General features: G+C 34.5%; 1 protein-coding gene across 1 annotated transcript; it reads right to left on the bottom strand.

Annotated features, from left to right (window-relative positions):
* Positions 1-2664: 2664 nt before the first annotated feature.
* Positions 2665-6155, bottom strand: LOC108328262 (aquaporin NIP2-1-like). The gene is made up of 5 exons (XM_017562096.2): positions 5934-6155; positions 5604-5828; positions 3523-3717; positions 3373-3434; positions 2665-3170 (listed from the first exon to the last, which is right to left on the bottom strand). The coding sequence occupies exons 1-5, from the start codon at positions 6072-6074 to the stop codon at positions 2927-2929; spliced, it is 867 nt and encodes a 288-aa protein (XP_017417585.1). The 5' UTR covers positions 6075-6155; the 3' UTR covers positions 2665-2926.
* Positions 6156-22917: the final 16762 nt, after the last annotated feature.

Raw genomic sequence — 22917 nt, 5'->3', positions numbered from 1 at the left:
TCTGAGGTTGTTCATTTCCTTTTGTTTGGAACCCTTCCACCAAAGTTTGAACTCTCCAGAGTACTTGAATTCTCTAACAAATCCCACTGCTTCAAAGTATGACCACATGTCGGGATCGATTCCCCTAATAACATGTATCTCTCCTCCCACGTATTGTAGACCCTTGTTCTTCATGAACTTCCCCATATGATACAAACACACATCAAAAACCATTTTTCCTACAAGGTCAAATGAAAACTTCCCACATTAGACTCACAATGCACAGCGGAATGCCCATTACACACACAATTGCTTTTTTTGTTCAACGAATCACAGAGAAAACAAGTTCAACTTAAACTAAAAAATTACCTTGTTGAACGAACCACCTCAACGAACGACAAAGAAATCCCTTTCTTTCACCAAGCAAACTCAATGAACCACGAAGATGCACGCGCAGATGAACCACGAACCAAACCCAAACAAAGAACAGCAACACCAACACCAATTGCAACTGATTTTGAGTACCAATTTCGTTCCAAATTAAAGAGGAATCACTTCCATCCCCAGCTGACTTAACACGTCAGCAAAAAACCAATTACACGTGGACAGAGACGTTAGACACATCAGCATATTTTTGACGGTGTTAGTTTTGGAGGACTCAAACCAAAGTTTCGAAAAGGATGAGGACTAAAGTGTACCTTACTTTGGAAGAGGGACGAAAACCAGAAATGGCCCATAGTTTAGGGACTAAAAACATATTTAACCCTACTTTATTACAATCGTATGTTTTATTTCATCGCATGGATCATCTTATCTTACTTTTTCATCTTTTTTTTCTCCCTACTTTTACAATTTTTTTTTTAAATTTAGAATGAATTTATGCCTACCTCCTATGTTGGAGTTATTGGTACATTGCAGACAACTTGACCGTTTGAAAGTGGTAAAGTGATTATATTTAAAATGAAAATTACAAACGGATGTGCTTGGTCGTGTTCTTTATGTAGGCAAATCAAAAAAGTGCCTTTGTGGGCACTCATTGTTCGGCCTTTAAAACTGGACTCTATTCTTTAGTGTTCTTTTTACTAACTCACAATCTTAGTTAGTCCTACCAACTTTTAGGTAAATGATGAAGTTGATCTCGAATAAAATTTAATAATAACTTTGATATGTGAGTAATTATTTTTTTATTGATTTATAATAAAGAAAAATATCAATACTTTCTTATCATTTGAGATATATACCAAAACAATCACCTACTTTATTATGTTGGTATTAACTTTATTGGTCGCCATATTACTTGGTTTATCGTAAGTGCTATTTTAGTTTTGTAATACCCTGAACACCATGTGTTGTGCCAGACTGTATAAGATGGTACCTATAGCTATGGAAGACAGGATCGAGGATGGTCAATTCGTCATAATCTTAAGTAGGTCGTGGTGCTTCTTTTCATCATTGCAAGCCTAACCTGCTTTAGATAATGGACGAAATCGGGTTCGTGTACGTGAGTGCATGTACCTTTCTGCTGTCAAATTTCTATGTCATAAAAATTGTATTTTTTAATACATGGCTCATTTTAAAATTTTAAACTATGTACATTTCACAATACAAAAGGATAAAGATAAAATCTTCCTGTATGTGACAGCAAGTAGACTTTGGATCCACAAGTTCTATTGAATTTTTCAATAGATTCCACTCGTAGTTTGTGAATAGTTCAACAGCAGTTGGTTTGATAATTATGATATGATTTGATGTTTATTTTTAGCGGATGAGAGTTTTTCAATATATGAAAAAAGAGCATGGAAGTTGGAGTGGAAATACTCGTAAGAATAATTTTGCCAGCTTTAACAATGTCTTTGTTCGGTTTTCTTCTTAGTGTAAGGTAACCTACTGCTAAATGCATGTATATTACTTTAATCCTTTTATTATACATGGAAAGAAAAGCTTAAAAAGTTGGCCACAACCAAGTTTAGGTGCATATTATCAGAAAAAGTTAGCTTCTAAGGGTACACTTTTTTTCTTGAGCAGTTTTCTTACATCTATTATATACATTCACACACCTCCGAATTTGTGAAAGTGTTCACTAAAATAGGTTCAGTGTCATGAACGTGAACATAGAAGTTGAACTTATATTGCAACTTTCTGAACCACCATTTTTCCACTATGTTTGGTCGACCATTTTTCCATTATAATTTGTGCTGTTTGCTTTCTTGTTACTTGGAAACATGTCAGTAACGTATTCTTTTAAACATAATTACATTATATATTCATTGAAATTTGTTAAAAGTTATAATTTTTTTTAATAAATTTGAATACATCTAGTTTTACCCGAAAATATGCAATTCCAGCAATTATTATTGTATTAATAAATAAGATTAAGACACTGATATTTTAGCGGAGTTATTAATAATCTTAAAAATGTGAGAAGAGTGGTGGTTAATCGGTCTGGTTGCTTAACATATATGGTCCCGTGTTTGTTTATTTTCCGGCGGCCTGGGGAATAATACGTTTATGAATTGACGGATAGAGTCTGTTAATATGTATCAATCGATTTGAAGCTTTATGGTATATGTGGCAAAGCACTTGATGGATATGGATTTGTGTAGGTGTATTATTGATGTTAAATTTGAGAATATTATGTGATATTAATCTCTTACACACACACAACCAGCTTGGGCGAGCATTCAATTAGCATTAATAGCATCCGATTTGTTGTCTGCATTGCATTTCATATGAAACTGACATTTCATTAATGTAGGATAAACACACTACACATTTTTGCATTATACATGGCTCATCATAACCCTCAAAGTTCATACATGGACAAACTAATAATACCATGGTGTAGTATGGCATTGATGATACTACATGTGGAACTTGAGATCCTCGATGACAAGACATTCAAGGTGACGTTGATTTGGGCGGTGTGGAAAACATTACACGGTTGTTTTCAAACCAAGCTTCGTTGGTCGGTTTTGGTTCCACTAACGCTTTGGCGTACCTTGAATGAAAGGGAGGATAGTGAAAATGGAAAACCAGGGTGTTCCGTGTCCCTAATCACGTTGTAAGACCATGCTGCTAAAACTGCCCCAGTAATTGGTCCAACAAAATATACCCAAAGTCCCTTGTAGGTTGATGTTGCAATTGCAGGACCTAATGTCCTTGCTGGGTTCATTGATCCCCCCGATATTGGTCTGTATACATGGACATCACAACAACAATAATTTTCAAAACATTTCCTTCTGTCATGCATGTATGTGCATATAGCCTTGCCAAATTGTGACTCTCCCTTTTTAACTTTATTTTTCCTGTGCTCATGCAATTCCTGTAACATAAAATTGTGTTTGTGCGTGTGTGTGTGTGAGTGAGGAACACTTTTTTTTTCCCTTGACTTACCCGGCAACAATGCTTGATATGCTAACAGAACAACCTACTGCTACTCCTGATAGTTGTCCTGTCTGCCAAATTACAACATGTTAAGGTTAGGGACACCATCATGTTTGGATGATGTAATTGAAAGTTGTAAAAAATTTACAGTATTCTTACAGCGTTTGTGTCAGTGGCCACGGCCATGGAAATGAACACCATGGTGAAAGTAGTCACCATTTCCACGATCAGTGCTTGGATATGTGATCCAGCAGGTGTTGTTCCCCCAATTTCCTTTGATGGCTGGAAAAGCTCTCGCAATGTGTATGAAGCAGAAATGGATCCAGTGAGTTGAGCTACTACGTAAAACGGGACCTGCAACAAAACCATTGGATTATTTATTCATGTCTGGGTACAAAGTGTCAAATTGATCAAAAATGAGAAAAGAAATCAAATTTATAATTTTTTTTTTACCCTATAGACCTTTATCTGCAAAGAATTTATTCTAAATTCAAGTACTACTCGTTGACCGTTTCTATTGTCATTCTTGTCATCTTGTGTCGGCTCCAAATTGAATTAAACCTATTAATTTTCTACTCAAATACAAATAATGCAGAGCTTACAAAATTTGAAATCATTGTGGAGTACAGGGGGAGGTATCTGTTCTTTTAATATAAACTATTTATCACGTTTTACTTAAAAATATCTTAAGAACGTTAGTTGAAGAATATCTTATATATCTTACTAAACATTCAGGATTAAAAACAGAGCATAAGGATTCTTTCACTATTTTTGTGTTAGTTCTGTAAACAATGAGTATCCGATCATTTATTCCGCGTTATTTGGGGGCAGAAGAGTGGTTCAAATCCATCACATATGGTATAGATTCATAAGGGATTTATGGACCACATATTTATTGAACATTTCTGATTGTTTCTGGCTGCAAATACACACACATTACCGTGGGTCCACGGTGAGGCTTGAAATTGACCATTACTTCTTTTTTTCTCTTGGCTGAACCCTTTTGGTGATGACTTCAACCATACAGAGTCAGCTTGGTTTCAAGATCACTTGAATGAGATATTTCGCCCTTTTACTATTACAATTTCTTTTTTATATATTCCATGGTAAATTCGTTGAACCTTTTCAAATCAGTCTGGCCTGACAGATATTTCTATTACACCACAGCTTACAGAAAAAAATTATGAAGATCTTGTGAAGAGTTTAATAAAATACTCCCGAGATGAGATAGGATTAAATATATAATCTATGATATGATAAGAAGAAAAAACATATAAAAATAATGTGTATTATCAATGAGGTGTTCAGAGTAATGAAATGTTTATGCTTATCATTTTCTGATTATTTATACGCCAACCATAAGAAATAATATAATATTATTTATGTCACACCACCCGGTATATAGTTATTTTTAATCATTGTAGTCTGTTATTGTGTTAATTAGTACTGGTTTATGATTAATGAGGCCTTTCTATTGGAGAACATTTTGAAATAGAAGTTGTGGTGAGACCTGAATCTCTTGGTCAATCAAACTGATTAGTGTGCACTGTGCATTTGAAGATTTAATGTAATATTAACCATCAATTATTAGTGACAAAATTGGAGACAAGAATGACATATTTAGCTCAGCTACACAAGTTACACATGTTACGTGTAGGATGCAGAGTCTAAAAAATGAAATTAAAGTAATAAATCAAGTATAAACTCCATTCCAGTTTAGAAACAGAGCTTTGGTGAAAACTGTATGGGAACCTGTCTAATTCCTCTTAAAGCAGTGATGAAGAATTAATATAAAAGACTTATTTTGAATTTTACAGTATCACAGAAGGATAACATATTCTCTAAAAGAAAAATCATAGAAACAGATATTTATAGATTAAACATTTTTTAAAAACGATAATGACAACAAAATTTGAATACTCAGGCGAATAGTCTATGTCAACTCTAATGAACTATTTTGAATTAATTAAATTAAACTAAGCTCAACATGCTCTTAATCAGCAATATTTTCAAACTGTAGTTACCAATCTCCGTCGAGATAGTAAAAAACAAGGAAAACAAACTCCGTCTTAACACATAATTGTGTCCATCGAGACGTGTGGAAACCAATATCAATGTTTAATGAATCCAGCATGGTGAAGAAGATTATTATATTATAGAAAGAACATAGTAAAATGAATTATTTTATAATTATAGGGACACGGTTGTCGAGAAAAACAAAAATCTCAATACGGACGCACCTGTGGCCACGGAAAATGCCTCACGGCAGCAAAAGCAAGGGAAACCGCAGGGTTCATGTGTGCTCCAGAAATGTGTCCAATTGAGTAAATCATCACTGTGACGATGAGTCCTGCAGCAAGCGAAGCTGCGAGCTTTGACACTCTGCTCTCATCAATAACACTGAGACCCGCAGAACCACTTCCCACGAACACCAACAGAAACGTTCCGATAACCTCCGCAAACACCTGCCACATCCAATCCCTCCAAATTAATGATAATCGTAATCACATTTACAGCAACGAAAGTATGATATGATAAAGAGAAATGAAGATGGGTTAATTAACTGTTACCTTTCTGGAAAAACCAGGAGGGTAAGTTTGTGCGAGTCCTGAAAGAGCAGAAGGAGATGGTGATATCTCAGGGTTGCTTGGACTTGGAGCGTCGATGGTGGTGGTGATGAAGGTAAACGTGTTTGGGCTGGTACCTTCCATTGTTGGTTACTATGGACCAGGCTAGTATCTGAGAGAAGTGAAGTGTATGTTAGCTATCTATGATAGAAGTGGATGATAATCGGTCCTTTTATAATGCCAGAAATGCGAGTACCTCTTGGTTCATCTATTCCACATGGTGAGTAAGTAGGTGTGAGAAATAAAAATTCCTAAAGAGTAGACCGTGAAATTGGGTGACACTTCGATTACGTCACTCACCTTCAATGGGCTTTCCCAGCTTCAATGTCGCCCTATATGGTTAACCAATAACAACTTTTCATCATTTTTAATTTCACATTATTTTACTTTATTTATTTTAAAAAAGGTTTGAGTTTGAGAAAGTTGGCGACTTGTTTATTATTAATTAATTTTAATTTTTTTTTGGATACGACGTAGAGGGGAACTAAACCACGGGTTAGTGATATTTATTTTAATAAAATAATGGGGAAGTCGTGGACAATAGTATCCTTTTTCGAACAACGTTGGAGAGAAGATACAACAAGGAAACAGAGCAGAAAGAAAGGAACATGCATCCCGACAAAACTGTTTTAGCGTTTTAAGTTTTTTTTCAGTTAGAGTAGAATTTATTATGATAACTAACACACAAAAAAATGACAAATCTGATTAAAGTAAAAGTTTCATTATGGTTGAAAACTATAACTCCTACTGTAACTACTCTTAAACTTTTTCATCTTTACATAATACGAATGTATAAATCATAAAAAACATTAGACTATATAAGATTCATAGTCACTCACTTCACTTTAGTGTTGATATGTTTTGCTTTTAATATAATAAGGAAAAGAAAAGAACAATTCAATCATTTGAACCTCAATAATGATTGAGATGATTAAATATATATTTAAATTTTATTGATCGTCACGTGTTTCTTAAAAGAGAAATTGACATTAATATGTAAATAGCCTTTTACTTTTTACTCTTTTTTGTAAATTCAAACAAAAACAATCTATTAATTCTCTCAAGATTAATTACATATTAATTTTTATTTTTCATAAATAAAAAAATAAATGTAATAATTAATAAATATCAAACACATCCCTGGTCAATCCCAACTATTAACTAAGTAATGACAACTACTCTTAATACGAGTATTTTGAAGACGTGTGTTTATTGTTCTCTATTTTGTGTTTGTTTGTGTTCAGGTTTACTTATAGATTTATAGTGTGTAAATATGTTTTAAATAAAGTATCTTTAATCTTGTTTTAATTATGATTATATTATATATTAACTCAAATATTAATTAGTTTTGTGTGATTGTTTGATTTTCTCTTGAGGTTGTACTTGATAGTAAGTAGATGTTATAGTCTCATGAGATGTTTAAATTTGAGTTGGTTCAAGAAATAAATGAGTGAGTATTAATTTGAAGTCAATCTAATTTGAAATTATTACAACTATTAACACGTAAATCAATTAATTTGAAATTATTACAACTGTTAACAAAATTATTTTGAAACATATTCTATCAAAATTGTAGATTCAAAATAATATTGAAATACATTTATATAACATTTGAAATTAAATTTGAACTAAAATTTCAATGGAAATGATACTAATATGGTATTCCAATTCATACAATAAAATTTTCATAATATATATATATATATATATATATATATATATATATATATTTCAATTTCAATCATCATCAAGTTAACGTATACATGATTAATTGTTAGCCTAAATTTTGATCTATTAAAGTTCGTAAAACTCAAATCACATTCACAATTCACAATTGTTATGTAGTAAGATATTTTATCTTAAATATTATATTTATTACATAAAATATCAAAGATATTTATAAAGTCACTAACCACATTTTTAGGTAAGGTGGTTATTTCTTATTTTGCTTATAAATACAGTAACAGGGCCAAGGGCCAGGTACGTTCTCTTTATGCCTAGAGACTCCAAATAATATTTCGGAGCAGTATCATAATCACTCTCTTGAGAGCTGAGGCTCCATAACTCACATCTGACTTGAGCGTCGGAGTATCTTTGCAGGTACCTCCCCCTCCTTTGGCGAGTATGAACAACAACAATTGGAAAAGAGGAAGCATCCCAGACAGTCAGGAGCAACAAAGACACACCGGACAAAGTTTACACCGACGGTGGGCGCCATTAATACCACTGTAAACACCTTTGCGAAATTGTGCCTCTTCGCGGGTCAGACCCAGCGCAGAGAACGCCTCCAAATCAGGTCCATCCATCAGCCTCCGTCGCGCCACCAGACACCGCTGTCACAGGGGAATCATTAATTCACCCCCATCGCCTCCCAAACACGGTCACGCTGATCCTACGACAGTGGTGGAGACCACCGAACTCCTATCCACGATGCGTCTCAAACAAGAACAGCCTACACCAGCATCTTCATTGGCGCCACTCCTCAGATCTCAAAACGCACAATCAAAACCAACCCCAATTCGTAAGAACGGGAACGATCCTCTACAGTTGGTGATGAGCCTAGTCCGCAAAGAAGACCACCACTACCGTCACTCACGCTCTGATCACAGGGTCATGGTTCATCCACCAGACTTCAGTTCCTGTCTCCTTAGAACTTAAGGATACAGAGGTACACCAGAAATCCCTAATTTCCCAATTTCCACAAACCCCAAATCCACAAACCGAAAACCCTAAATTCCCAAATCAGAGACAAGCCCTTTCGGCGCCTCCAAGCCCGCCGCATTGTCCGAACTACCTTCCGCGTCTTCCGCAGCACCCACGGCATCCACGTGTCGTTTTGTTTCTGCCACCACAACGTTCAGATTTCTAATCCCCATATGTCATCGACAATTTAGGGTTCGCGAATGAATCTCTGAGCAGATGTTTCCTTCTCTGTCATGGAAGGTTTCATCCAATCTCTCCTCTGTAGGGCCTCGGCCAGCGTTGCCGAAATCCGCCACCACCCATTGTGAACGCAGCAACTAATTTGGCCTGAAACCCCACTTTTACTGAACCGTCCAATAAGTCCGACACATGGACTCAACGATCCTCCAAGATCGCCCACTTTATCAAACCATTGGTGATAGACAGCACACGGTCGTCCTCGACCGATCGCCCATTTTTGTCGAACACTGATGCGATAGCACCTCGATCGATCGTCCACTTAGTCGACCACTGGTGATCGACAAAGTACGGTCGTCCTTAACCGATCGTACGCTCGTTTGGAGGAACGACAGCGAGGCCATCAGTGACCATAAGCGCTGTAGCACTCGAACGAACGACAGCGAGGCTGGACGACCGAAATTCTCGCCGTTCGCCCTCACAAATATTTTGGTCATCCGACCTCACCGTTCGACCTCCCTAGCGATCAACCATTCGACGCACTCTAAGGTCGTCCACCTTGGTCGACCGCGAGACCGAGTGTCGACCGTGACCGATCGACAAAACCTACCTCATTGTCGTTCGACAATGTCCCGGACGACCACCAAGAACGAGCCGCACATCAAGTTCGTTCACCCTGGTCGACAACAAGACCGAGTGTCGACCGTGATCGATCGACAAAACTGTCCTCATCACCGTTCAACAATGTCCAGCTCGACAACCTATGTGTCGAGCGTTCAAACCTCCTGACGTTCGGTCCCTAGCGCTCGGCATCACGTGCCACTAGGCCGCTCGACAACCATTATGTCGAGCGTTCAAACAGTCCTCGCATTCGGCCTCACATGTCACTCGGCCACCCTTGGCCTAGAACGTTCGGCCATCCTTGGCCTAGATCGTTCGGTCACTCGCCTCAATAACGTTCGCCCATTGGTCCTCAATGACATTCAGCGTCTTGGTCTCAAGCGTTCGGCAGTTCGCTCACAATTGACGTTCGGTCTCTACCGCTCCACTATACATCAACACGAGGGCTCCAGCATTCGGCCATACTCATGTTCGACCTCCTGACGTTCGTCACCTGGCCTTGACCGGTCGACAACTCGGCATCTGTGACGTTCGGCACCTTGACCTTAGTCGTTCAGCCATCCGCGTCTCAAGCGTTCCAGAATTCGTTCTAAAGGACGTTCGGCCTAAAACGTCCGGCATTCTGCCTTCTGGACGTTCGGCCTAAAGCATTCAACCGCCGCATCCGTTCGACCCAACTGATGTTCAGCCATCTGGCCTCAATGACGTTCGTCCTCTTGGCTTCAATCGTCATTTGGCCATTAAGTCTCACGGACGTTCGGTCACTTGTGCTCATCCCTTCTGCCTCAATTGCGATGTTTTATGTGGTCTCAAGCGTCCACCATTCGGCCATACACATGTTGGCTCATCATTGACGTTCGGCTTCAAGCGTCCAGCAATCAGCCTCGCGAACGTTCGGTCTTTCAGCTTCATTGACGCTCGACCATCCATGGCCACGAGCGCTCCAACATTCGGCTATTCGACTAAACTGATGCTCGCCCATTGGTCCTCAATGACGTTCGGCCGCTTGGCCTCCACCCTTTCGCCTCAGTCGTTCGGCGATTCGCGTCTCAAGCATTCCAGCATTCGTTTTCACCAACGTACAGCACTCAGCCTCACTGACGTTCGTCAACTCGGCTTCTACGGCTCGACCATCCATCGACACGACCGTTCGGCCATCCGATCTCTCTGACGCTCGATCTTGAGCGTCCAGCATTTCGCCTGACGTTCGGCCGCCAGGTTTACGACTTAACCGAATGGTCTCATCTATATGCTTAATATTGTTTCTTATAGTGCAGATAAGCACCTCTTGTATGTAAAAGCGGACACCTGAGAGCCGTTCATGCTGAACACTAAAATTGGGGAACACTCCTAGACCTGGTAGACGTTCGCCCTAGAACACCCAGGCGCATTGAATAAAGGGATACACTCCCGCTGGTAGATGTTCGCTCTAGAACACCCAGGTGCATTGAACAAAGGGATACACTCCCGCTGGTAGATGTTCGCCCTAGAACACCCAGACCATCAAACCTAGGGGACCATCCTCTAAGCCTAGCTTATGTTCGCCCAAGAACATCAAACCATCAAACCTAGGGGACCATCCTCTAGCCTAGCTTATGTTCGCCCAAGAACATCAAACCATCAAACCTAGGGGACCATCCTCTAGCCTAGCTTATGTTCGCCCAACAACATCAAATTTTCAAACATTCTGTCGTTCGACATCGAAAGCGTTCGTCATTTGGTTTCAACGCTCGACCATCAATGTCAACGAACGTTCAAAGAGTCAGTCGTTCGGCCTCAACGCTCGACCGTCAATGTCAACGAACGTTCAAAGAGTCAGCCGTTCGGCCTCAACGCTCGACCATCAATGTCAACGACCGTTCGGCCATCCGATCTCTCTGACGCTCGATCTTGAGCGTCCAGCATTTCGCCTGACGTTCGGCCGCCAGGTTTACGACTTAACCGAATGGTCTCATCTATATGCTTAATATTGTTTCTTATAGTGCAGATAAGCACCTCTTGTATGTAAAAGCGGACACCTGAGAGTCGTTCATGCTGAACACTAAAATTGGGGAACACTCCTAGACCTGGTAGACGTTCGCCCTAGAACACCCAGGCGCATTGAATAAAGGGATACACTCCCGCTGGTAGATGTTCGCTCTAGAACACCCAGGTGCATTGAACAAAGGGATACACTCCCGCTGGTAGATGTTCGCCCTAGAACACCCAGACCATCAAACCTAGGGGACCATCCTCTAAGCCTAGCTTATGTTCGCCCAAGAACATCAAACCATCAAACCTAGGGGACCATCCTCTAGCCTAGCTTATGTTCGCCCAAGAACATCAAACCATCAAACCTAGGGGACCATCCTCTAGCCTAGCTTATGTTCGCCCAACAACATCAAATTTTCAAACATTCTGTCGTTCGACATCGAAAGCGTTCGTCATTTGGTTTCAACGCTCGACCATCAATGTCAACGAACGTTCAAAGAGTCAGTCGTTCGGCCTCAACGCTCGACCGTCAATGTCAACGAACGTTCAAAGAGTCAGCCGTTCGGCCTCAACGCTCGACCATCAATGTCAACGAACGTTCAAAGAGTCAGCCGTTCGGCCTCAACGCTCGACCGTCAATGTCAACGAACGTTCAAAGAGTCAGCCGTTCGGCCTCAACGCTCGACCGTCAATGTCAACGAACGTTCAAAGAGTCAGCCGTTCGACCTCAACGCTCGACCATCAATGTCAACGAACGTTCAAAGAGTCAGCCGTTCGGCCTCAACGCTCGACCGTCAATGTCAACGAACGTTCAAAGAGTCAGCCGTTCGGCCTCAACGCTCGACCGTCAATGTCAACAAACGTTCAAAGAGTCAGCCGTTCAGCCTCAACGCTCGACCATCAATGTCAACGAACGTTCAAAGAGTCAGTCGTTCGGCCTCAACGCTCGACCGTCAATGTCAACGAACGTTCAAAGAGTCAGCCGTTCGGCCTCAACGCTCGACCATCAATGTCAACAACGTTCAAACAGTCGGCCGTTCGGCCTCGCGTTTTGGTTTCAACCCCTCGACAATCACTGTGTCGAGCGTTCAAACAGTCGGCCGTTCGGCCTCGCGTTTTGGTTTCAACCCCTCGACAATCACTGTGTCGAGCGTTCAAATAGTCGGCCGTTCGACCTCGCGTTTTGGTTTCAACCCCTCGACAATCACTGTGTCGAGCGTTAAAACAGTCGACCGTTCGGCCTCCTTTTGATTTCAACCGCTCGACAATTCCTGTGTATGAGCGTTCAAGTATTGTGTACGAGCATTCCAATATTCGGCCGTTCGACGCCATTAATGTTGTCCATTCGGCCTCATTGACGTTCGTCCGCTTGGCTTCAATCATTCGGCCTCACATGCCACTCGACCTCTACCGTTCGTGGCCTCAAACATTCAACTTCTATGACCTTCGACTATACAGCCTCTACCGCTCGGTCCTCCTTGGTTCACGCTCTCTAATACAGCGAATACAACCTCCATCAAACTCATAAGTCCTATAGTTACCACGTCCGTAAAACGGAACGGTTAACTCGGACTTGGGGGGCATGTTATGTAGTAAGATATTTTATCTTAAATATTATATTTATTACATAAAATATCTAAGATATTTATAAAGCCACTAACCACATTTTTAGGTAAGGTGGTTATTTCTTATTTTGCTTATAAATACAGTAACAGGGCCAAGGGCCAGGTACGTTCTCTTTATGCCTAGAGACTCCAAATAATATTTCGGAGCAGTATCATAATCACTCTCTTGAGAGCTGAGGCTCCATAACTCACATCTGACTTGAGCGTCGGAGTATCTTTGCAGGTACCTCCCCCTCCTTTGGCGAGTATGAACAACAACAATTGGAAAAGAGGAAGCATCCCAGACAGTCAGGAGCAACAAAGACACACCGGACAAAGTTTACACCGAAACAACAATTTTTATGAAATTAGATAAGATGAACAATCAACGAATTTGAATAAAAAGTTTTGAACCAAAATCTAAATCTGTATCGGTTTTCAAATGCGGTTCAAATTCTAAATACAAAACACATATAACACCTATGAAAAATATTTATCTTAATAGTAACAATTTTATTATTAGTAGTAATAAATTTTTTTTGTGAATGGAAAATATAATTAATAAGTTTATGTAAAAATAAAATGTGGAAAGCTAAATAAGAAATTTTGGTAGCTTAAATGGTAAAAAATTGTGGTGATTTCAAAAACATGGGTTCAAACTCTTATCTACCTTTTTGTTTAAAAAAAAATTAAAAATAGTGATAGTGAATAAGCACTCCGTGTTTGAAGTCATTATTGAGGGATCAGATATGTCAAGTGGTGATTAAAATATTAATATAATAAAATAATATTAAAATAATAAATAATATTAAAAAATTGTTAAATAGTAAAAATTTTGGACTATAAATATTCATGAGAGAGGAAGAATCAAGTGAGAAATCTTGAGAAATAGATAAGAAAGAGTTAGGAAGAAATTTTTAGTTGCAAGAAGAGTAGAGGTTCTGGAGGGTTTTCGGGAAACAAATTCTGAGCAAGAGATTAAGTCTGGAATAGAAGTAGGAGAACTAACCTTTCTAAGCTTTTATATTATGATTTAGTATTGTTTTATTACTATTCATATATTGAAATTTTGTGTGAATACTGTTAATGAAAAACATATGTGTTTGGTGTATATCTATCTATATTTAATTTTTGTGTTAATATTATATGTTGTTGTTTTGAATCTGTAAATAAGAAATTTGTTAAAAACTAGTTGAGGAACACTTTGGCTAAGGAAAGACTTGGTACTTAAGTTGTCCATGGTGACACACCTCTCTTTCCTGGAAGTCTACTCGATAGGTTTTTAACTTAAATCCTTTTGAACAGATTAAGTAATGTTAAACTATTATGCAATATACTCAATTGATATAAAATATGTGATGGATTCATCTTTCTGGAAGGATAAGAAGATGTCTAACCGGCTATGCCATATTCAACTCCTTAGTTCCCTAGAACGTTTATATTAAGGTTATAATTGTGATGGTAGGATAGAGGAATCTTAAAAACCGGAGTTGGTACATCCCTGATCATAGAGCAGCCCTGGTCAAATCCAGTAAGTTGTGACTAGTCATATGTACTGACGTTTATAGTGAGTTTGATTCGTCAAACATTTGATTCTTCTCCGATGACCATTTATGGTGATATTTTAGTATTGTTAATTTATTTTGTAATATATTCATTTTGTATGATTTCTATGATGATTGTATTTTATTATATTGGATTTAAATTTATACATCTGAACATGATATGAGTATTATGGGGAGATTTTGTAATGGTATAATATGAGTTGAGGAATATGAGCATGGTATGAGTTTCGTGGAGAGATTCTGTAATGATATGGTATTTGTGTATATGTTGATGTTGAGGGTCCTGTTGTTGGAGGTTATCCTGATACTCTAATAATCATCCAGTCTCAAGTAGAGAAGGATGAATTATATGGTGAGAGAGACAAGAGGTCCTGGTCTATGTGCCGGTTTTGGACATAATGTTGAGGACTAACCTTGTGGATGGTATGGAGTATTCTGGAAGTGTATTTGTAAGAAGAAGTAGAAGTCATCACAAGTGCATAACCTCCTGTGACCGCTCATCAACGTATCATCCGAATGAGTGTCTATTGGGTATTGTGAAATGAGTGTCTATTGAGTATTGTGAGATGAGTGTCTATTGGGTATTGTGGGATGAGTGTTTATTAGGCATTGTGGGATGAGTGTCTATTAGGGATTGTGGTATGATGGGATAAGTATCTATGATGCGATTGTTGTATGATGGTATGAGGGTGTCTGACATAATTATTATATGAGGTTTGTTGAGTGTATCAAAGTAATTATGCATGTTTTATAAATGATTTGTTGCATGTTAGCTCACCCTACTTGTTTGTGTTTGTGTATGTGCGATGATCCTATAATTCGTTATACGGGAGCAGATGAAGGAATGTTTAAAACACACACACACACACACACACACACACACATATATATATATATATATATATATATATATATATATATATATATATATATATATATATATATATATATGTATATATGGGGTTTGCTAACGCGCGTACGCCTGTTTTTCAATTGGTACATTTTAGCAATGTGTACCGTGTTTTAGTAGACAAAAATATCCTTATATATATCATGGATTCTAAGTTTTAAGGTTAGGGGTATTTTAATAATTTTCATTCTCAAAACTAAAAAAAAAAAAAAAAGAAACCCCCCAAACCCTTACTCACCTCCTCTCTCATTCCTCTCAACCCTTTCTCTTTCATCTTTCTCACTCCAATCTTTTCTCTGTCATCCCTACTGTAGCCCCAATTGAAAAAATCAGAAACAATTGTCGTTAAACAATATTATAAAAAAATGATTTTATAATGAGTTTTCATCTTATAATTTTTGTCTTATCTAATTTTATCCAATTTTCACAAGTATAAAGGAATTGGTAATTGACCTGGAAAAAATCAGAAATACTCGCTGTTAAACAATTTTTTACAAAAAATGATTTTATAATGATTTTTTATTTTATAATTTTTGTCTTATCTAATTTTATCTAATTTTCACAAGCATAATGACATCAAAGGAATTGACAATTGCCCTGAAAAAAATCAGAAACACTCGTTGTTAAACAATTTCTTACAAAAAATGACTTTATAATGAGTTTTCATTTTATAATTTTTGTCATATATAATTTTATCTAGTTTTCACAAGCATAATGACATCCGAAAGAATTGGTAATTGGCCTAGAGGTTTTTTTAGAGATGATGATTCAACATATGCAGATGATGAAATTAGAGAGGTTAATGAAGATGGTGAAATTGAAGAGATCTTGAATGAACCTTTGCCTGAAGGTGAATATGTCAATGACTCAACTCTTTACAAAGACAAATTGTTTAAAGGGAAGTGTTTCTGATTTTTTCAATTGGGGCTACAGTAGGGATGACAGAGAAAAGGTTGGAGTGAGAGAGATGAAAGATAAAGGATTGAGAGGAATGAGGGAGGTGAGTAAGGGTTTGGGGGTTTCTTTTTTTTTTTTTAAGTTTTGAGAATGAAAATTATTAAAATATCCTTAACCTTAAAACTTAGAATCCATAATATATAAGGATATTTTTGTCTACTAAAATCCGGTACACATTGCTAAAATGTACCAACTGAAAAACAGGCAGCAAACCCCTATATATATATATTAAGAATTATAAGTGTGAGATTATGAGATGTTACAATACAATCCTCTTAATCATCAAAATTACAAATCAAATTCAAAAAAATGAATGAAAAACAAATAAAAAATATCATAAAAAAAAAACTACAACTCAAATTTTATTGTAATTCTTGGGATCGGTGTGATTTAGCCGCTCATCTTCACTAAAATGTACCAGTAAAAAAAATTGTAAAGAGAAAAAAGTGAAAGAAAAAAACAGAGAAAATAGAGGAAGAAAAATAACTTTAGAATATGAAAATCCTAAAAATATGAAAAGATGAATATCTCTTGTGTATGTTGTGTATCTCAATATACGTATAAAAAATAGTAAGAAAACAACATCAGTGGACTTAAGTCATAATAATCAAACCACCTACCATATTTATTCACGAAGAATAATACTAATTATTCCTTAAAATAAATGAGTGCAAAGTTGCAACTTTGTGACACAATTTTAGGTTTTAAACATGCAAATTGGACTCTCTCTCTTTTATTTTCAAAAGAAAAGTTATAGATATTAAGAACGTTCAAATTTGAGTTTCAAAACTCAAAAATAAAAAAACAAAAATTAAATAGAATTAACAATTAAAGTCAATAAAACTCACTAGAACAAATCATAGTTAATTTATCAATATAACACGATTAAAAGTTAAAGAGATACAAAATAATGTATGAAAAGATATATCACAAATGTTAATTAATGTTCTATTATATGAAACAATGTCCTATTTTATAGGAATCAAAAAAATATGGAAGAATGCATAAAAAATGTATCACATATATTCTATTATATATATATATATATATATATATATATATATATATATATTATGGAGACGTTATAAAAGTTAATATAATATATTCTATAGAAAAATGTAGTTGCTAAAAAATATTGAAATAAAAAATTTTAAAAATATATTATTTTCACAATATAATATTGTTTTCTATTATCTCTTCAAAAGTTTGTAGTAAATTAAAAAAAAAAACTAAAGCAAAAATCAAACAATTAGAATTTTCAATTTTTGCATCAATTTTTTGTTTTTTTGTGAATTCCAGAAAAGAATTATGTTTTCCATTTCTCTTCATAATCAAATATTACAAATTTAAGTTATCTCTCTTCGAAATTAGTATTTTTCTTATAATATATGCTCGGGGAACAATAAGTGTAATTTTATTAATTCGTGTCTTGTGACAACTACTTTCCATCGGGTTCTTTCTATTGGTTGGACGGTAATAATTTAAATTTGTATAATAGAATATTAAGATAGGGACCTAATGGTTTATTGCTACATGATTGTTGAAAATAAGGCTAAGATAGTCTTTTAAATATTATCCCAAAAACATTTTTTTATTAAACTTCATCTCATTAATTTTATAGTAGTACGAGATATGTTCAGTACAAGTATTGTAAACATCAATATGACAAGAACCCAACGTTTCAATAGAAAAACGTTTTCGATTAAGTTTCTCATTAAAAATTTCACATTCAACGAATGGGAATTTAATTTTTTTAAAGGGATATTTTTATATATAATATTCTCTAATTTCTCGAAATATCTAAGATATATAAAATATACTTAAGATTTAAAAAAAACATAATTCCAAAAGTCATGTAATTTTCAGAAAACATGATTTCTGTGTACTCAAAAAAATATTTTGTATAAACATTCCCATAAACTTTATCACATTAACTTAGTGTGTAAATTAGTACTTAATTATATGTTTCTGTTGACAAAGTAATGCATTAACCAAGTGTTATGAATTAAACGTAACAAAAATGGGTTAAATATGTTTGGTCTTATATAATTAATATATTTTATTTTAATTCTATTAATATTTTAAGGTCCTCAATCAAAATATTTATAAGTAGGCATATCATTAATGAGGTTTTATTAATTATAGGTTATTGTAAAGGTGGCAATGTTGGAACCTCATCTAATGTGGATCTAAGAACCCTAGCTATTGTAACACATAGTGAAGGATGATTATGGTTGTTAGCATAGAAGGACATGAAATGTGCCAAATGTCGTAAAGGAAACGAAGTCTTTGCTACTTTCATAGGTGTATAAAATTTCAAAAGAGTACTGTCTAAGTGACATAGTTAAGACACATGGGAGTTCAGATTTTATTTTTTTCCTTAAGGATGGTGGCCCTCCCTTCGTCATCCTATGTAGTGGTCTATATCTGGGTTCATAATTACTATTATTTTAGGGCATTTAGCCAGCATTTTGATTTGAAACTATGCAAACTTTGTTAGTTTATGCAGGTATTTACCATTTGTTTGACTATTCTTGAGAGTAGTATGTGGATGAGATATTATAAGGTAATTTTCATATGGTTTATTTATTTTCTTTGACAACTAGTTTGCTACAATACCAAACTTTTTCAAATATTTATATGTATGGTTGTGTCTAAGGTATATTTGGTCAAGTAAATTTTAATTTTCAAAGGAGATATTTTACATATGTAAATAAATATATTTGTGTCCTTATATATATATATATATATATATATATATATATATATATATTAAATTCATACTTTAAAAAAATATTTCTTAATTATGTTTCAAATCCAAAGAATAAAAATAAAACAAACATAGTGGATTAGTCTCACACATGACTAACTAAATTTGAATGTATACAAAAAAAATCGTTCACTTCTAATATCTTATTTATCTCGAACAAGAATATTTTCAAAGATAGATATTTTTAAGTTTAAGACAATTTACCTTTAATTTTAGAAACAATTAGTGTTAAGTTTAAGACAATCTACTTTTAACTTTAGTAATAATAAAAACATGTGAGAACATATGAGTGATAAGGTGGCTTATTAGTAAAGTAGAAGAGAATGGAGGGAGAGGTTGTGAATTCAATTCTCTCATTAACATTTGGGATATAATGTTGATTTGGAAGGGAAGTTGAGAGAGGTTGTGTGCTTATGTATGTGTGCAAGTTTATATTTAATAACAAAGTTGAATTTGATACATTTTTATTAGATCATTCTATCATTGAATTTGAAATGTACAAGTGTGTATATTGTCAAGTAGATGAGATTTATGTAGTCCTTGAATGTTCTGGTTGTTTTGTAAGAATGTTTAGACACTATCTGAAATTAGTATATATTTTTATTAAATTGAATGTTTGATTTCAATTGAATTAAGATAGAAGAGATATTTTTTTACTAATAATGAAATATATGTTTTATTGAATAAGAGAAAAAAAATTTCGAGTTTCATTGGCAATCAAACTAAGTTTTTCTTAGTAATGTTGTTCAAGTGATGAGAGTATCACTTAAATGACTTGCAACTAGTGTATTAGAGCATTATCACTCAAGCGTCAATTAGGTCATTCAAACAATAAATTCTCTCATTCAAGTCATGATTTATAGTTTGAGTAAGAGATTAAGTACACTTTTTCTCCTTTGAGAGAGTTAGGACTCTTTAAATACTCATTTGATGTTGAAGCTTGAAAAAGCCAAAATCATTTTTCTCCTTATAAAGTGTGATTAATCAATTGTTATGGAGTCATCGATGATTTCTTTTTCTTCTAATGAAATATCACTCTAATGTTGGAGTAAACTTAAGCAATATCTTCAATCACTCAAATGTCTCAACTTGAGTGATGGAGAGTCAATATTAAATCTCTCTTTTGAAGGAATGTTGTTTAAACCTTTCTAATTTCAAAAGGTGATATTTTAAGTTTTGAAAATTATTATTTTGAGATGATAATGAATGAGTGATTTGTAATATATCCATATTGGTGAAAAAGTTGTATATAATTAAATGCAAGGATTGATGGGTGAGAAATATAAAAAAAAAAACACCTGTGATAGTATTGTTTTTTATTGGATATATTTTTGTAAAGTTTAGTATTGGAGCACAATAAGAAAAGATGATATTTTTACTTTATTTATAGTCTAAATCAAATAGATTAATTAATATATTTGGTTGTGAGAAATTGTAAAGAGATTATTATAGTAGATTTTAAATTGAAATACCTTGACTACATTGAACTATTGAATTGTGATAACAAGCTTTAATATGGTTAAATGTTAACATCTATCTTAATATGCGATTTTTAAAAAGGTTGTAGTAACTTGATTAACAGATTAGACAAGAGATGAGTTTTAGAATGTTATTTCCTTTTCTAGTGTTGTGAAGATAAAGATGATATGAATGCCTAATGAATTATAAATACTTCATTACATATGCTATATATACATATTTTTGAGTTATGGTTTATTGAATTTAAATTAATTAACCTTGGAAATTCGGTTTGTGATATGCTATAATCATACTTAGTATGTATGAAGTAGGTGATAGTACAAGTTCAAGATAGCATATAAAAAAATATTAGAGGATAAAATGGAAAAAGTTTATGATGTTTTAAAAGACAATAGTTTATTATTTTGTTTTATTGTATAAACTCATGTAAATTCATCAACACAGATAGTACAAACTACCTATTATTCTAACTTAACATATCATTTATCATCACATATCTCAACATATATCTTTACATACATATACACTATAAAAGAATTACACATTACATCTTTCAAGTTCGAAGTGTTATCTTATTCATTTTCTATTATATATGTTTTATAATATTTAAAAAGTCTAAATACAATATTTATAATACACTCATATAAAGTTAGTTCTTATCTCGTTGACTTCAAGATTAAGTTCAATTGTTAAATATACCTAAAATAAAGTAGATGATAATTTTTTTAAACAATTAAATCTAAAAATATTGAATTACCTCCTTACCTATAACATTAATCATTTCAATTTACAATCATTAACTATTATAAGAATCCTCAATCTTAATTTTCTCCTTCGATCCAAAACACATTATATAAGTAAAATCCTAAAATCCTAAATAGTGGAATTACATACCACAAATCAATAATTGAATATAAATAATAAAAAATTATCATAGCACTCAACAAAAAGCATATTGAGACTCTCCGTACTAGTAAGCCTAAAAGCACATATAACATTTGGTGAAACTCTAGAAGTTGTCTCTCTATCCATAGTTCTTAAAAGCATTCATAAATGACACATTCATCACTCTCTCTCTTTTATCTTAAATGAAATTATATTACATTCACTCAATAATCTAAAAGTCGTTCTTCAAAATCTCTCGTGTCCCCTTTCCTAAGTTTCTCTCAAGCGTTATAAATGAAACAGATAGAAAAAAGAAGAGTTAACTCTTATTTATAGAATTATGGGTGACCTAGAGTTAGACTTTCAAATGTGAGGCTTTATTAGTTGCTAATTCTTTTTCCTCACTCTAAGTTGAATCTTATTTTATTTTATAATCCCAATTAAATAAATTTCATTATTCAAAATAAATAAGTCTTATGTTTTTATTTTAAGAAAAACAAGATTTGACATGTAAAGATTTATTTGAGTGCAATATAAAGTGTTATTGTATTTCAAGTTAAGTAATGACATACAAAGAAATTTATAAATTATTAATTTGACCGAACTTTAGAAATTATTAATTTTACCAAGGTTGAGGTGTTAATACATGTATTCCTCACTTAAGAAAATTCTTTTGTGCTTGTGTGAGAAAAAAATTGATCCTCAAATCTACAACACTACACTCAAGCTATAAATTTCTATTCAAACGAGAAATTCTCCCTCAAAGATACATTCTAGAGAAATAATATTTTTAATTAAGAAATGTCGCTCAATCAAGATTGTGTGTTGAATTTATGTAATGAAACCATTACATAGTAATAAAATAAAAGAAGCCTTGATAAATAAATGTATATAAGTTTTAATTAAAAACGTATGTGTTTAGATAGAAGATGATTATCAAACACATTAATCTGATATAAATATAGGAATAAAATGAGTATAAGTATTATTTCGATTTTAAATTTGTCAAGTGACATTGTTAGAATCAATCCATTTAATATATTGTCCGTTTTGGAGTTTTGTCTATCACAGTTTTGTTCTTAAAATGTGATTCGGAAGGTAAAAAGATGAAGGGTATATAAATTGTGATTGATTACAACTCCTAAATAATGTAAGACTATTGAGAGTCGTAAGAACATAAGCCTTAATTGAGGTTTAACGAAAGTGTTTTGTTATCCCCTTAAGAAACCTAATGTTCCATTATTGATCCCATGATGCACGCCCGTGTTCTGATCCTAAGTCCGTT

The sequence above is a fragment of the Vigna angularis genome, chromosome 2, assembly GCF_016808095.1.
Source record: "Vigna angularis cultivar LongXiaoDou No.4 chromosome 2, ASM1680809v1, whole genome shotgun sequence".
Lineage (NCBI taxonomy): Eukaryota > Viridiplantae > Streptophyta > Magnoliopsida > Fabales > Fabaceae > Vigna > Vigna angularis.
The sequence above is the reverse complement of the archived record's forward strand: the minus strand, read 5'-3'. Positions and strand labels throughout refer to the sequence as shown.

What these genes read in the sequence shown, in the direction of transcription:
- LOC108328262 (XM_017562096.2), bottom strand. Translation starts at nt 6,074, where the DNA reads ATGGAAGGTACCAGCCCAAACACGTTTACCTTCATCACCACCACCATC. An exon ending in GGCATTTTCCGTGGCCACAG is followed by an intron (nt 3,718 to 5,603) that starts GTGCGTCCGTAT and finishes GTTTTGTTGCAG; the next exon opens with GTCCCGTTTTACGTAGTAGC. An exon ending in TGGCCACTGACACAAACGCT is followed by an intron (nt 3,435 to 3,522) that starts GTAAGAATACTG and finishes GTAATTTGGCAG; the next exon opens with ACAGGACAACTATCAGGAGT.